This window comes from Gambusia affinis, linkage group LG16, assembly GCF_019740435.1.
Source record: "Gambusia affinis linkage group LG16, SWU_Gaff_1.0, whole genome shotgun sequence".
NCBI lineage: Eukaryota > Metazoa > Chordata > Actinopteri > Cyprinodontiformes > Poeciliidae > Gambusia > Gambusia affinis.
In genome coordinates this window covers 12945022-12958102 of record NC_057883.1, presented here as the reverse complement: position 1 = coordinate 12958102, position 13081 = coordinate 12945022, and the positions used below count along the sequence as shown (strand labels likewise).

Genomic DNA, 13081 nt, shown 5'->3' with positions numbered 1-13081 from the left:
TAATTTCCTATGGGCTTTGGTTGCTGTATCACAAAGTAGAAAATGTAGAAAAATTTATTTACACTATATTTACATCCTTTGTCAATTGGAACATAGTGGGTCTCAAATTCTCTGAATGCAGACTGTGTTTGCTGCATGACAAAGTTGCTGTCTGATCACCTGCAAATCCCTTGGAGGAGGGAGGGGCTCAAGGCAGCACTCACTGCTCGCTGATGTCAAAGTCTCCAATAACAGAAAAAAGTTACTAGATTTGTCTCTGTTTTTTGTATTATTTTTTTTTTTAAATGAAGGGCCTCAAGAGATGGTAAATATTGGTACAAAGTTACTAAGTTGGCAACAATGCTGATGCTTAGACCTGTATGATAAGCATTTTCCAGTTTGCCAACATATATAGCAAGATAGGAAACAATATGACTGCAACTCCATTGTAAAGTTGGGGCTAAAGTTATTACCAAAACAAATGTTTAGATCTTTAATGTGAAGGCCTGATGTCTTTATCAAAACTGCAGAATCCATGTTAATTTACATCATAATGCAATTGAATAGCAGCATTAAGAAGGATAGACAGAGTAATAAACTGACCATTTCTAACAGCATTTGCTTCGGCAGACAGATTCACAAAGATGTTTTCGTTTTACATGGAGGCATCACTTTCCAGAGTTTGTGCACTTGTCTTGAAAACTAGTCAGTCCGAAGTTGAGATAGGAAAACTGAAACGAGTTGGGTCTCCTTAGATCACGAGTGCAAATACAGTAGAAGTATTTCATGTCCACTGAAACAGACATTATTTCCACTTTTACTCTCCAACAGCCAAGCATCCACCTCAAAGTGCCAGGTGGCCAAAGCCCTGTGCAAACCCACGCATCTGCTCTCTTCTGAGCCCACGCAAACACACATGCACACACACTTCTGCACAACAGACTTTGATGTCACCAGCGTTGATATGTATATTTCCCTCCAACTCTCAGACTTGCGCAAGGCTTTATTTTGTACACAGAGATATCGGAATTAATCACCTCGTCAGGCTGGGCTTATTCTCGCACATACACAGAAATCGTGGTATTAGACGCACTAATGCTCTCATGAATATGCATTAGACAGTGATTTACAACACATACAGAGGATTATTTGTGGCACACAAAATCACTCTCATATACATGCAGAGAGGGTCACAACTCACGTAACACCCACACACCGACACACACACACACACGCATATATACATGGTCATATGCACACCTCATGTTGAAGTTTTTCTCCTCGTGCAAACCTGCTAAATGTTGCTAGATGCGAGATCTTTTCACCATTTATTCTCATTTTTCTCACAGAATGCTAATTTAATTGTTTAAAGGGTTTCTTTTTATAGCAGCTCTTCCACTTGAGCTTTGCTTTCCAGAGCAATCCCCAGCGGTCGCCTGCAAGCCTTTGTTCCAAGTGAAGGTTTAATTAAGGTGTCTTGGCAGCGAGACTCAGAAAAGGAGAAGACAAAAGATCTCACCGAGTGAAACTGTTAAAATCCTTTCAAAAACAATCTGACAGCTGTATAACTGGCTGGATTATTTTGAACATTTGCATTTTTCAAGCTCTGTTCAAGCTAACAGTTCTGACGTTTGACACAGCAATCAATGAAATGGACCGTTTTTGTTTCTTATTGCAGTAAGGACGATCTTCAACCCAGCGCCAGCCGTTGCTGACTTGGATTTCGGTTTCTACAGGGTCTCTGATGTGTTTTGCTGTAATGAGTCTGAGGTGAAGAATCACAAATAACACTCATGGATCATGTTACTATTTACTTACATGCACCATCATTCCATCTTTCTCAGACACGCATGCAGAAAAAACTGAAATTGGCGTGCAAAGCAATATATATAGAAAACCAGATTTTTCCATTTAAAGAAACCTAACTCTTTTTTCTCACTGACATTGAATCAGACTGAACGTGGCCTGTTTAAGTTACTATTTTGGAAAGCCAAAACTGAGACCTGCTGGTCAGATAGTTGTCAAACCAACCAAGAGTTTGTTCAGACAAGCCAATAATGTGAAGCAAAACCTCATGATTGACTGGATCAAAAGAAATCAATAAAGAGGGCTGCACAGTGTTGCTCATTATACAAAAACATATATAAAATCATTAACCATGTTTAGTGCTGCCTTAGTGGAGCTACGCATATTCCTAAAACAAGACTGAGAATCGGATTGAATGTTATTCAGCATTAGAAAGTCCTTCAGTTGTTCACTGATGAATGTCTCCAGGGCCTTGGACAGTACAGACAATTTAGATATAGATCTGTAACTGTTTAACTCTGCCTGGTCACCCCTTTGAATAATGGCAACACATAAACTGTGTTTACCGCAGGGACCGCTGTGTGTGAAAATTCCAATAAATCAGCAATTTCAGAAGTACTCAGACCATATTTAGAGTCAAGGACCACACCATGTTAAAGTCACTTTAATCCCCTTTTTTGCTCATTCAGGATCGGTGACATGGGGCACCCTCAGCGGAGTCCAATCCTAAACTTTGTGACAGCTCTTACTTTGGCAACAATGGAGCCCACGCAATGTGAAAAAGTCTGTAAATTGGGCAGAAAATCAAATTAGCTACTTAATTAGGACAGCTGATTCTGAATTATTTCTAGCTGGAAAATGTCCACCTGATCGATGTACAAAAAAGCTCCAGCGCACAGTGATAATTTAAGAAATTAAACTCCTAAAAAATACCTTTTTTTAATTTATGTTGTTTGAAATGTTTCCTCTTACATTTCACACAAAATATATTTGAAGATCTCCAAACGGCAACATCAGAAGTAAACTGAGTTGTGAGTTGAAAATGGACCTCTGAACAGATACATATGTGTTTCCTGCTTCATGAATTCCTGTCAGCCCGTCTATAAATCATCTATTGAGCCAAATAAACTCACAGCTTTCAGGAAGACAAAACGCATGTCTCCAGAAGATGTACGCCAAGACACTCTGAACACTAACTGTCAGGCGATAACAGACGAGCTGCAGGGGGCAGGGATTGATGGGAATGGTAGTAAAAACAACAGGGCAGATGTGCTCTTTGGCGGAGTTAGTCACCCCCCTCTGGGGATGAGGTGGATGTCAGTTTAACTGGGTTTCCTTATTTGATGTGGTGATGCGGGGCGTCGAGGTGCTGTCGCCAGGTGTGGGAACATGAAAGGGAGAGTTGACGAAAACGAAACATGTCTCCTCTCTTTCTTCCCCCCCGATTGTCAGGTCATGGAGGTACTGTCATATTATTTACTGTGCAGGGGGAAGAGGTTGAAAGAGCACTAAAATATCCCACCCACGAGTAGGTGTTTGTCATACAGTCAGATGATTTCAGATCATTTTTGATCTAGCTAGACAAGCTGGAATATATTCCAAGATAAAGATGCAATGCTTTACATAGAATTCCAAACAAAAAAAGCAATAATTTTGGGTATAAAATTAAATGGTCATTTCATAATTTGTTTTGTCTTTTATTGAACATGAGCCACATTGTTTTTGTTTTTTTATGTACAGTACAGACCAAAAGTTTGGACACACCTTCTAATTGAGTCCCAATTAGAAGGTGTGTACTGTATGTATATACTTTACTTTCAAAATATTCAAGTCAATGATATTCTACATCTCAGACTAATATGCTGACCCAAACAAAGCAGCTATTTTTAGAGCAGGCTAGTGAAGATTTTAATAGTTGTCTGATTCCAGAAATACTGCGAATGTTGCTAAGATTTAAGCTGAATATTATTTCTGAGATTCCTGACCGCCATTTGCATCTCACCTGGATCAAGACCCAAAAGCTCAGCCATTAATCCTTATAGATATTCTCCATTCAAGCTGACTATTTTGCAGAAGAATAGGGGAAAATATCAATTAGATGTGCAAAGCTAGAAGAGACATCCCTCAAGAGATTTTAACACAAATTGCATTCTTTCAATTTGTGCTATTACTTTCTTGTGCTCTTTTCATTCCTCTTCACAACTACTTTATGCTGAGGTTTTTGGCTGTGATGTATCAAATTGTGAAAATGATCAAGGAATATGAATATTTTTTCAAGGCACTAGATTCAGTTTCGTCCTGGTGTGCTACTGTTCCTGGTCTGATTTGTCACCAGGCTCTTTAAATTATGGAGATTGTCACTTGAAAGGTCTGAGTTTCCTTTTAGATCTATTAGCATCAGAAGAATAATTTAATTAGGAAGTGATTTTAAAAATTGCCCTTATGAAATGTATTAAAGTGTACAACCCTTTCATGAAGACACACTGATTTAAATTCCAACTAAATAGTCATTTTAGCAATTTTTTTTTTACATCTGCAGTTTTTTAAGTGATTAAAAAACAAAAAATAATGATTTAAAAACCTGTAACAACAGCCTTGTTTTGTTCTTAATGCGTAAACATGTACCTTACTTTAAATACACCCACACTGTTAGCAGATTTTTAGTGCATATGCTTTAAAGAGAACAGGTCCTCTTGTATTTGCGTGTGCACACTAACACATGTACCAACATGCACGCACGCACGCACACCCACACACACACACACACACACACACCGGTATGGCTGAACAGTGAGGGAGCTGTAATTCTGCACATATTTCTGAACACAGAGGGAGGTAGATTGATTCCCTGCCCTGGTGTGAAGCCGATGACTAACAAAACGGTTCTTTTTCTCCTTTGGCATTCGAGTTGGCTGCGGGCTTTGAAAGCACTGGTTTATTTTTGAGCTGTCCCAGATCACTGCTTACTCTGACTCTGACAGATCTCAGTTTGGGTGAATCTAAGCAGGTAGATCGCCACATGTGTCAGCTGCTGGTTGACCCTCCGGACGCTGTAGCCGACAAGCACCATGCACAGACAGGAGTTTCTCACAGGAACGTGCCCCTGCTCGAGGTACGGAGGAGAAAAAGAAAGGCTTTGGGATGACAAAGTGCAAGGCACCCTTTGATCCTCAACCAACATGCCATGCTGACGGGTTTAATAGTCAGGGAAACCACCTTTAATCTCTACCTGAAGACCATCAGGTCTGACACAGATGTTCTCACACACACTTTAACATATAATATTTAAAGTGCTCACAAGCAATCCTTCAATAATCTTCACCTGCAACTCAGTGTCAAATTTATGTTGAATATTAACGCCAATTTTATAAATGTTTTTTACTAGCTTAGCAATACAAAGTTTCTGTCTTTGCTTTTAAATGCAGGATTGCTCAACAGCCCCCTTAAAAATATGGAAAATGTGCATTTGTTTCTAGCCTCCACCGGGTTAATTCTTTGTAGAGCCGCTTCATTTTTCTCTGTGAAATAGTTTAAGTTCAGTCAGATTGGGTCCGATTTTCATTTGTTGAACCACACTACGCATTCTGTTTCTTCCACTTCACAGATGTAATGTACTCTGTGTTGGTTTATTCCAGTAAATCACATTCAGATTTGTGGTTGAACTGTGGCAAAATGTGAAAAGTGAGTTCTGTGTTTGTCCTTCAGTGTAGCTTCAAAGAACCAAAACTGTCTGAAATTACATTCCTCTGGCATCTTTTGATCTTTTTTTAAACCCAAAGAAGCTTTATCTTGATTCATAGTATCAAAGTGATATAACTACAACTGAATTATGATCCAGCTTTCTTCTATTTGATATCCAGTACCATGGTAGAAATAATGCGTAATTATGTTGCAGTGCTGCTCCACTCACCAGGGAAATAATAGCAAACACATTCTGAACTCAGCATACGAGACTTTGCATGTCATTTAACATTTTTTTTTTTTTTTTTTTGCAAGACAGCATTAGTCTTCTCACACACACACACCAGTTTGTTGGGGAAACATAATAAACAGGAGCTCTGACTGTGCAGAAATCAATCCTAAAGATGGCTGCCATGGTTCCAGCCTTCTTTGACTCTCATCAGGTCCTGCTTTATCACCTTTTTATTATACTGGAGCAGGATGACGTCACAGGATCTTCCCTGGGAGAATTTGAGGCATGCAGACTGTTGTCCAGTTCTGAAAGCCTTCCACAGAGTGTTTTATGGGTCTTTCTGACCACCACCACTGTGTAATTAAAAGGCTGACTCATAACAGTGAGCTGCTACTAATTAGAGACAAGTTGACATAAATTACTGTAATATATTTTACGGTGTTTATTAAATGACAAAAGTCAGAAAATAAAGCTTTGCTAACTTGCACACTAAACACCACACACTGCTGCCTCACTGTTTTATCTTTGGGAATTTCCCTAACCAAGCGTTTTACTTATCCTCCACCAGTATGGGTTTTTTCTGACCTTTCATTTTAATTCCTAACATGTGACTAACTTTTCTCCTTGACCTAAAAGCTGTGCAATTTCTCTTGGTTGCCTCCTTGCAGGCAAAGCTGCTGACCGGCTATGTGGTGAATAATGTGGAGGATGCTCATCACGCCGCTCAGGAGCTTCTGAGGCGAGGCTGCACGGCAGTCATCATCACTTTGGGACCCCAAGGCTGTGTGGTGCTTAAGGCACAGGATAAAACTTCGACACATGTACCATCTACTGCGGTCAAAGCAGTGGACACAACAGTAAGGAAAAGACACGTAGTTATGTCACTTGTCATGTGAATGGATTTATACCAGCATACCATAAGTTTTTTTTTGTTTGTTTTTTTTTTAAAGTCATAACGTCATGGGTATTTTATAGCTTTGCCATTTTGAAGGGAACTATACATCAATAAATAAATGTTTTGGTTCATTTTTGTTTCTTATTGTTCTCTAAAGAGAAAATAAAATTATTTATCTTTAGAGAACAACTATTACTTACGCTCTTCTAGATAATTGTAAGTCCAAATGGGACATTGTAACTGCATTTTTTAAAAGGACTTACTTAATTATTCAAAACTAGAGAAAAAGAATCATATTAATGTTGAATAAATATCAAAGAGAAGCTTTCTGAGTCAAATATCTCATATAAAAACATGAACGGAACACAACAGCTTCACTGTTCCAATGGTTTTATAGGAAAGTGATAGAAGTATTATTCAGAACCAAATAAACCAAAATTAACCCTTTGACTCAGCTCCTGCGTTACTATGGGGGCATTCTGTAGAAATATCAGACTCCTGTATCAGTTGTCACTTAGCTGGAAATGATAAGTTCTAAACTTTTTGCTCAAACCAAACCAGTTGATCAAGATGAAATGAGAGCATCTCCACCTGTACAATTCCCTTTGTGGTAAGGACTGCCATCTGAGCGGACAGCTCTGATGTCTCCTGTCAATCAGCTCCAGCAGCTCGTTGAGATCTCTTTAATTGCAAGCTTGTTCATGTAGAGTTGTGCAGGTGTATAGTTTAGAAATGCAAATTACAAAGTGAGTCTACTAATTTTTTTGCCCACTAAAAAACATAATTCTTAAGCTGTCTTTTATAGTGCCAAATAAACAACCTGAAAAAAGTATATCCTATGAGGTTAAGATAATGCCGATCATCCATAATTGATTTTAAATTGTTTTTGTGCATATATTTTTTTTGGTTCCCAACTTCAAAGTTTGATGTGTTTTGTTAAGATTTTATCTGACTGACCAACACAAAATTCCATCAAAAATTATACATGACTTTGAACCTTTTATCTCAATTAAAAATCTGAAAAGACATGTAGGTTTATTCAGCCCCTCTCAAAAAAATGACTTTTTAGAAATTAATGCAACGTTTTGGTCCTCGAGGGCCGGCATCCTGCATGGTTCAGTTCTCTCCCTGGTGATAGTAACAACCTTCTCAGCATGCCAGTATTTTCCTATGGCCTCTAATGAGCCATCATTTGATCCAGGGAGAGAAGTAAAACATGCAAGATGCCAGCCCTTGAGGACCCACTTTGGACACCCCTGGTCTAAACCATTTTATTGTTGCTCTGGCTGGATGCTTGGGGTTGTTGTCCTCAAGTCTTTGTAGCCACAAATTTTTCAAATTTCTCAGTTGCTCCATCCATCTTCCAATCAGCTCTCTTCAGAATCTCTGATCCTGCTGAAGAAAAGCATCTTCACTGCAAAAATACTGCCGACACCACATAATGCATCATGGACTGCAATATTAGAATCTAATCCTAACAATTAAAGACAATTGTTTGCAATAAATTTTATTTAAGAAGACCAGATTATGAGGGGCTGAATATAAGAAATCTGTTTAATCAGTTTTGATATTACCTTCAGCAATAACTAAAGGCACATAAAAATTAAATAATCATTTTAAATGGCAACTCCTTCTCTTTTAAATTACTGTAAGTATTGTCAGCCCTGAGCTTAGCTGTATTAAATTTTTCCACAAGTACTCACCAGAGTGTACTGACACTTTCAACCTAACTAAGAAAACTAAACAATTAAGTGGAAAGTTAAGTTCTGTGACTGTCATATGAAATCTGACTGGATAGTTTATCCTCCTAAGCAGGAAATCTTCAGAGTCACACTTGTTTTGTTTTTTTCTGCCTCTTCACCTCAGACGAACACTAATCTGTTGCTCTGGCAGATTTATATGTGGATGTGGTGACCACCATCAGCTTCCTCTAATCTTTAAAAGAGTTGTTGAGTCATTTCACACCGGCCTCTGTGGCTTGTTTTCGTCACACAAACCTGGGCTCGATGTTTCCTGCCACTGAGGGTTTTGTGAGCTCTGCGTTGCAAGCACGTCATCACACAGTGGTGTTAATCACATCTTCAATCAGACCTGAGAGAGAGGGGATTATTGTTTGTGCAATGGTTTAGTGCATAATACTTTCCTTTGGGACTTTTACTTTGCAGTCATTTTCTTGAACTGGAGCTAAACGTTTACAGCGTACCGAGAGGTACACTTAAACCACAGCAGATATTGTGACAGAGAGGAAAAAGCAACAAATAAAATCTGACAAGGCTTGCATGTTCGCATTTGAAATATACAGCAGCATCTACTCGTCACTTTCCAAGAACTAACCCCCCGATTTTGCTCAATCTGTTACCACCACTAACCCTCATAATGGCCCCCGAACCCCCCCCCCCCAGCCTCTCTTTCATGACTCACCTCCCAGGCCTTCACCAGTCAGCAGAAAGCTGTGGTCGGGCCTGCTTGCATGCCCCCATTACCCACTTCTTCTGTTCTTTGAAAGGCCCATAAATCTCATTGTGTTTAAGTCTTTTGGACATCATGATCCCCCTTCCAGTAAGTCCTCTTTTGTTTTTTGTTTTGTTTTTTACACTGAGGCAAAAAAATTTAACAAGTTGTCACTCACTTTTCTTGATGATGCAATCCGCTTGCTGATGATTACCTCTTTCAAGAGTGAAAAGCCTTTTTTAAAGAACTATTGTTCTTTATAAATTCAACTACAAACAACAACTAGCTGACTCAACTTTTAACCAGGCTACTGCTCTGCTTTGCGCCGCAGGTGGCACAACAAACTCTAATCAAAGGGAAAATTTGGTTATTTTAAAGAGCAAAAACATGGAGTAGGTTATGAACTGTCAAATATCTTCAGGGTAAGGGAAAATATTGGAAAATTAGAGAAACCTTCTCATGAAAGAGTCGAGTTAACAGCATAACAGAGCCAAAACAATAGTTATTTTCAACCATCCAAGCAGCTGTGGAAAACCACAGTATTACTGCTGCATTAGATACGGTAGTTGTTAAAACACTTTTTTCTCCCCAATCAAACAACTTCATTCTGTTGTTTTAAGTGGCTGGGTTACGGACAGATTATGTGTCTTTTTATTGCAGAATTTCCACATATTTGAAACACACAGAAGTATCTTTTCCTAAAACAGTCGGGAAGGGATTTTGATCCATAGTTTCAAGAGTCAGTGCAAATCTAATTACAGATGAAAAACAGTACAGTTGAAAGAAGATTCACTCTGACTGCTATCTACAGGAGATATTGACTGCCTTTAACTACAATTCATAAACACACTTTATGACAAATCTTTGAGCCTATGGATCTTATTTGGAGCACTTGAGTCCTTTCTGTCACTTTACTTTTTCAAGCATCTGTGGCTCCGTCTTTTTAAGTGCTTTATTAGAAAGTGACTAGACTTCCTATCTTCTCACTTGAAGTTGCTTTACCTCTTATTCAAGAGGCTTTTTTATGTGTTTTCAAGTAATCAAGTATAAATGCATTTGCCGCCCTTCTCACACACTCTGTTTCATCATCTTCCCGTTCTGCATCTGTCTGAATAAGACTTTACACACGAGGAGCAATTATGGTCTGAGTCAGGGCCATGAATCTGGATGAATAACAAAGCAAATCATCCAACTCTGGGTCTCCCCTGTCGCTTTTGTCTCAAATTGAGTTCAGGTTTCCCTCGCTGAGATCAGAGTCTGGGCAGTTTTGTGTGGATGGAGCACAAACACTCACACAGAGCCACTTTGCTCCTGCAGGACTTGGGTGGGCCTGGTTTCCACTGCCCTGGGAGGTCCAAAAGGTAGACAGTCCTGTCTAAACCAGACATTACAGTAGTCCGGTGGGTCCAGTGAGGCCAATTGTTCCCAGTCTTCTCCAAGGAGAGCAGGAATGAAAGTACATATTCCTTCCTGGAAGACTGAAGCAAGGGAATACCTCCTGGTTATGGTATTTTGCCACATCATCATGCATGGTGGGCTGTACGTGACCCACCATCTGCTGCTCAGTAATACAGATGTCAGACCATACCTCTGCCACTTCATAGTCATGTCAGTCATTCTGGGTTGTTCAGAGAAGAGAGCTTAGATAAAGCACAGAGGAGGGATCAAACATGTGAGGGGCCTAATTGGTCCAATTAAATGTGTGTTTGATCTCTGAGTCTTCCTCCCTCGTCACTTCAGAGTCCTCGGCCGAGTGCCACAGGAAGCTTCCGGGCGCGAAAGCCGATGTGAGTCATTGCTGCCCCTCAGTTGGTCTCCGTTCTCCCCGGGGAGCCCTCCATTGACAGAGGCAGTAAGCTATGAGTTAACTGAACACAGCTCCATCTGTCACCCAGGAACGGCAGGCAGGATCTCAGAGGGGAGCTGTGGAGGCTGGAAAGGTTCTGTTTTTTTTTTTCTTTTTCTTCTTTTCTATTTCATATTAGCATTTTCTATAAGCTGTCCATCTTTAGTTCTCACTGGCTACTGCTGTGGCATCCAAATGCTTTATTTCTGCAAAAAACTCATGTCAGTCAAAACACGTGGGCGCATCCAGTTCTCTTCTGATTATAAAACTTCTCTCTCTGTGCTCGTCTTTGTCTTAAACCAGAACAACAACTGCTGCTTGTGTGACATGTTCTGTTGTGCTTCTTTATTGCAAGCACACTCTGTTGTGTTTCTGTAGGATGCTACAAACATTTTGAAAATCTCAGGGGATTTTCAGTAGCTGCATCTGCATCCTATTGCATTTTCAGTTCAATGACAAAATATTTATTGAAAAGAAAAAAGTGAAAAGAGAGATCTTGACCCCTGGTATAACCCAGCTAAATACGAGGAAACGCTTGATGGAGAAAAAGCATTGATTAATGGATGACTCCCAGTAAGCATGAATACGACAACTTGGCTGGGATTCAGCTCCATGGGGAGTATTCAGAATTAACTGTGCTGCAGAAAAGTTCTCGAAGCACACTTTGTTAATCTTGTAAGCCTGCCATCATAAATTTCTACTTCAGAGCGGAGAAGAGGCAGAGGAAAGGCAGCGGAGGTCAAGACACGACGGACAGGGCCGACCAATAACAGCATCACGGCTCGTCCGGAGAAAGTGCTTGTGTCATTTGACTGACAGGACTCCAGATCTAACCTTCGCCAAAGTGTGTCGAGGGCATTGGTGGGGAGCTGAAGGGGGCAGCGCTTGTCATCCCCGTTGAGCTTCATTCAGCTGATCCAGGAGCGTCAGATGCCAGTCTCAGTGAAGGAAACTTCATTTTTAAGACAAGAGGAAGGTTTAATGGTCCTCTTCAGTCATTTAGGCTGGAGTTTGATTCTGACAAAGTCGCTCTTCTTAACTAAATTTATTTTTGCAGTTCCTTAAAGTGGTGAATAAGTTTGTTTCAGATTAGTCAGCAGCATGTATTCGGGTAATATATAACAGGCATATTCAGTCCACTCCAATCTCAGTTTGAATCTCTCTAATGTATTCCAGTACACTTCAGCAATCAGTCAGGAAATGAGCTAAGACAGAAGACATGCTCGAACCCCAGGCTGCACCAGCTAGCACCAATAGCCAATAAATGTGCTGCCTGCTCTACCGCTATTGGAATTTAACAGTTGTGGTTTATTCGTTTTATTCTCTGACTATTAAGTTGTACTAAAATGGCTAATGGGCTACTTCCCTTCAGCTTCTGTAGAGTGGCAATTAACAGCTTTAAAGATTTTAAAACATACAGATACAGTCAGTTTTAGTTCCCGGTATATCGAGTTTCACAAAACCTCCTTATTCTATTATTCCACTCAACTCTTATTTAGTGCTGTGCAAAAGTCTTAAACCAAACCTTTAAGAATACCTGAAGAACTATTGATCAAAACCACTTTAAAATATTACAAGAAAGTATTGCTTATTTGATGGAAAGTGAACGGGTCACACTCAGGTGGAATCTATGGTGCAGCATTTTGTTATTATTCCAGTTTCTTGATCAAAATTTCCATTATAACATAAGACAGCATGCACTGCCTATACGCCTCTGATAAGTATGTATCAATAGCACTATGTATCCAAGTTGGTTACTCCTGCCAGTTCTTTGTCTTGAACCAAGCTACTGTGCTAATGTAGCTTGGTTCATTAATTTTTTGTAATATTTTTACAAGGTTTGGAGATATGATTATTTCTTAGTCTCACACAGCCACAGCACAAAGTCCCGGAGTTCAACAAATGCCACGTTTATGCTTCCTGAAGTAGGACAGAAGAGGCTTTTTATTGCATACCTACAAAACATGATATATGGCATATAGATGGTGTCCAATAGTTGCTATGGAAACTTGATAACTTATTTGCTGTAGTTCCCTGACAGTGAATTTATACCTCCCTCACCATCCTGCTCACTAGGTGGTAGAGGAGGTGAGACAAACGTGGATCCTGTCCAGTTTCTAAAAAAATGGCCTCTATGTGGTGTCGTATTTATAACCCAGGGCAAACGTAAGCTACAGATAAAAATAGCTTT

General features: G+C 39.7%; 1 protein-coding gene across 2 annotated transcripts in view; it reads left to right on the top strand.

The window, feature by feature from the left end:
• The window catches only part of rbks (ribokinase), a 33987-nt gene that overhangs the window by 16803 nt on the left and 4103 nt on the right, over positions 1 to 13081 (top strand). For both annotated transcript variants that reach the window (XM_044143219.1, XM_044143220.1), the window contains 2 exons: positions 1658 to 1749; positions 6367 to 6555. In XM_044143219.1, the coding sequence (XP_043999154.1) occupies positions 1658 to 1749; positions 6367 to 6555 (281 nt within the window). The remainder of the gene's footprint in view (positions 1 to 1657; positions 1750 to 6366; positions 6556 to 13081) is intronic.